We start from the raw sequence: 2,740 nt of genomic DNA on the forward strand, positions 1-2,740 counted from the left end.
AGAGAGAGAGAGAGAGAGAGAGAGAGAGAGAGAGAGAGAGAGAGAGAGAGAGAGAGAGAGAGAGAGAGAGAGAGAGAGACTCTGCACCTGCAGTTCCTCTGCCTGTCCCTCAACCTAGTGTCTCTTTACCAAATGGATTTTGATGATAATAATGGTAAAGGTTTCCAAAGCACTTCACAGGTATTTCCTTGTCTGAGCCTCATAAGAGTTCTGTGAGGCAGGCACTATTCTTGTTCCCACTTTGCAGATGAACACACTGAGTATGAGAAAGGCTATGTGACCTGCCCAGGGTCCAACAGCTAGTATCTGAGATAAGATTTGAACCTGTCTTCCTGACCCCAAACCCAGCATTCTCTCAGCTGGGGGAAGAGGAGCAGCCCTGGTACCTGCATCCAAATCTCACTGCAATGGAATGAGTCCATGCTACCTCTCCATCTTGTCCCCTGATCTCCTCGGAGCGTACCTGCTTAATCTGGTCCTTTCCATTAATGACAATGTGTGCTTTTGTCTCTTGTCTCTGTTTCTTTTTCAGCTATGTCTGGGCTTGTCGTCCCTCCAATGTAAGGTCACTTTTGTTTACCTACGTAGCATCAAGCATCAAAGGACGGGCTTCAGGGGACAAGTTTAGTATATTAAGACATACTGATGGAAACAGTATCTTCAAGACAAATCAGCACCAACTGAAATGCTACAGAAAAAAAGACTTTGTTTAAAGATTTTATTTAAACTCTTAAGAATCGACATGCAAACAACCTACTTCTTCACGAACAATTCCATTTATTGACTGAACTTTTCTCATCTTTTCACATTTCTCAGTTCTGAAGAATAAGGAGAAAAACAAAAAACAAAGCAACCCCTATTTTGTATAAAGTTTCCAATTCCGTCTTGGCTCTGTCTCGTACTTGCTCTGTGTGGGGAGAAACTTTGTGGATGCACCATTTGGGGTTTTCATGAAACACGGATGAAAAATGCCTCAGAACATTTTGCTGTCCTCATCACTCGATTCACAATGGTTGTGTAGCTCTATAATGTGAAATATTTTTTTGTGGTGAAAAAAGGGGGCCAAGGAGGTATGAGCCATCAAACTGGAAAAACGAAAAAAAAAAGGATGATTATATGATTAGGAGAAATTGGGGGTGGCAGGGAGGGAGGGAGGGTTTGTCATTGCTTAACTTCATCTTAATGAAATGAAATGAAACTTTGTAACTTATTGTAGTTAGCGATTGTAACTTTGATATTGAACTTTCTTGCCTTTGATGAGCACACTGACAGAGAACAAAGGGCCACTGTCGTCTGTTGGTTCAAAGATACTTCCACTACTCGAGTTTCCTGTTAAGCAAGTGTGATCTGCCACATTTTTTCAACTTTTGCTAGCCCTGTATAAAACTGTTGCATTCTTAGGCTACTACTGTGGAGTCTGTTTCTTGTACCAGAAAATTGTCCTTTTGACTTCTAGATCCTTCCTCCCTAATGTGTTTTGTATGTGGTTATAAAATGGTAGACTTTTGTGATTTTGCCAAAGTTGTAGCTAAATATTTATACACTTGTCTTGAATTTTTTTCAAATCCACTTCACTATTTAGCAAAGCACGTTTTATTCCTTATGGGCCTGATAAGGAATAAAGCCGTTTCCTCCATCTTGACAGCTCCTCTCACATACACACTTGCAGTCATGAAGGGACTTTATTTTGTAACATATCAATTATAAATATTGTATTTATCTTTGACATTTTGTACATGCTTTGCCCATCCTTTGATTTCTTCCCACGTGTACTGGTTTCATCCTGGCCTGGTATCGTGATGCTGAAGGTACTCAGCATTAAGCCAAGAACAGATGCTGGCTTCCTCACTTTCCTTGGGAGGGGTCAGTGTCTTCAACATTATATTTCTGCTGCCGAAATCTTGCTCTCGTTTAGACTTTCTATCCATTTTTTTTTATTTTGAGGAAAAGTCAAAATTCATTGTTTATTTTTATATTATTTTTAAGTTATCTGAACAAATAATTTTGGGGAAAAAGTTGTTTGTTGTATAGTCAAAACAAAGTCGTGCCAGCTGGCTGTGATGATTACTCGTAGACTACGTGCATGTGCTGCAGCCGCGGGGGGCTCCCGTGGGGGCCCCCACTTGGGGCTGTCCTAATTCTGTTCTTTTCTTTTTTGTAGAATGTAAAAAGTCACTTTTAGCTGCCACCCATGACTTTGCCACATAGCTGAACTGTGTTTACTGGAAAAATTCAGAGGCCTAAAGTTTAAAATAAAATTTACTTCCGATGTTTTAATTCCAATGTTTGCCACATTAACTTCTCTGATGCCTTAAAAGTGGACTTCTCTGACGAATCTTTGTGCTGTTTTATCACGGGCTTACACCACAGTTGTTAACCACAACTTCATTTGGAACAATTTACTGCGTTAAAAAAAAAAAGAAAGAAAAAGCACAAACCCGGTGTCTAGTCCTGTCGCTCCTGTGTGCGTCCGTTTCTGCTGCGATGCACCCTGTTCCCCCTGCACTGCTCCCTAGCCCTGGTTTCTCAGGAAGCCAAGGTCATGCGGAATTTTTATATACATTTTTTTTTACAGAACATTTTTGTAGTATGACCCGACAGCGATGGCTGGACTTTTTAAACTGGAATGACCTCCTGAATATACTGTGCCTCCTTGTGCCCAATCCATAGTGGTTCCAAAAGGTTCATTTGTTTTTCTTTGCACTAAATGCTTTGCAAATGCAGCAGAATTCAAATTTCC

The 2,740-nt window shown here is 40.5% G+C and overlaps 1 protein-coding gene across 10 annotated transcripts in view; it reads left to right on the top strand.

The window, feature by feature from the left end:
- Window positions 1-2,283, top strand: part of EBF3 (EBF transcription factor 3) — a 154,249-nt gene extending 151,966 nt beyond the window's left edge. For all 10 annotated transcript variants that reach the window (XM_069101700.1, XM_069101701.1, XM_069101707.1 and 7 more), the window contains one exon: window positions 533-2,283. In XM_069101700.1, the coding sequence (XP_068957801.1) occupies window positions 533-564 (32 nt within the window). In that variant the 3' untranslated portion in view covers window positions 565-2,283. The remainder of the gene's footprint in view (window positions 1-532) is intronic.
- Window positions 2,284-2,740: the final 457 nt, after the last annotated feature.

The sequence above is a fragment of the Petaurus breviceps genome, unplaced genomic scaffold (genome assembly GCF_028583685.1).
Source record: "Petaurus breviceps papuanus isolate PSGF00001 unplaced genomic scaffold, PetGlider_PUasm1.0 490, whole genome shotgun sequence".
NCBI lineage: Eukaryota > Metazoa > Chordata > Mammalia > Diprotodontia > Petauridae > Petaurus > Petaurus breviceps.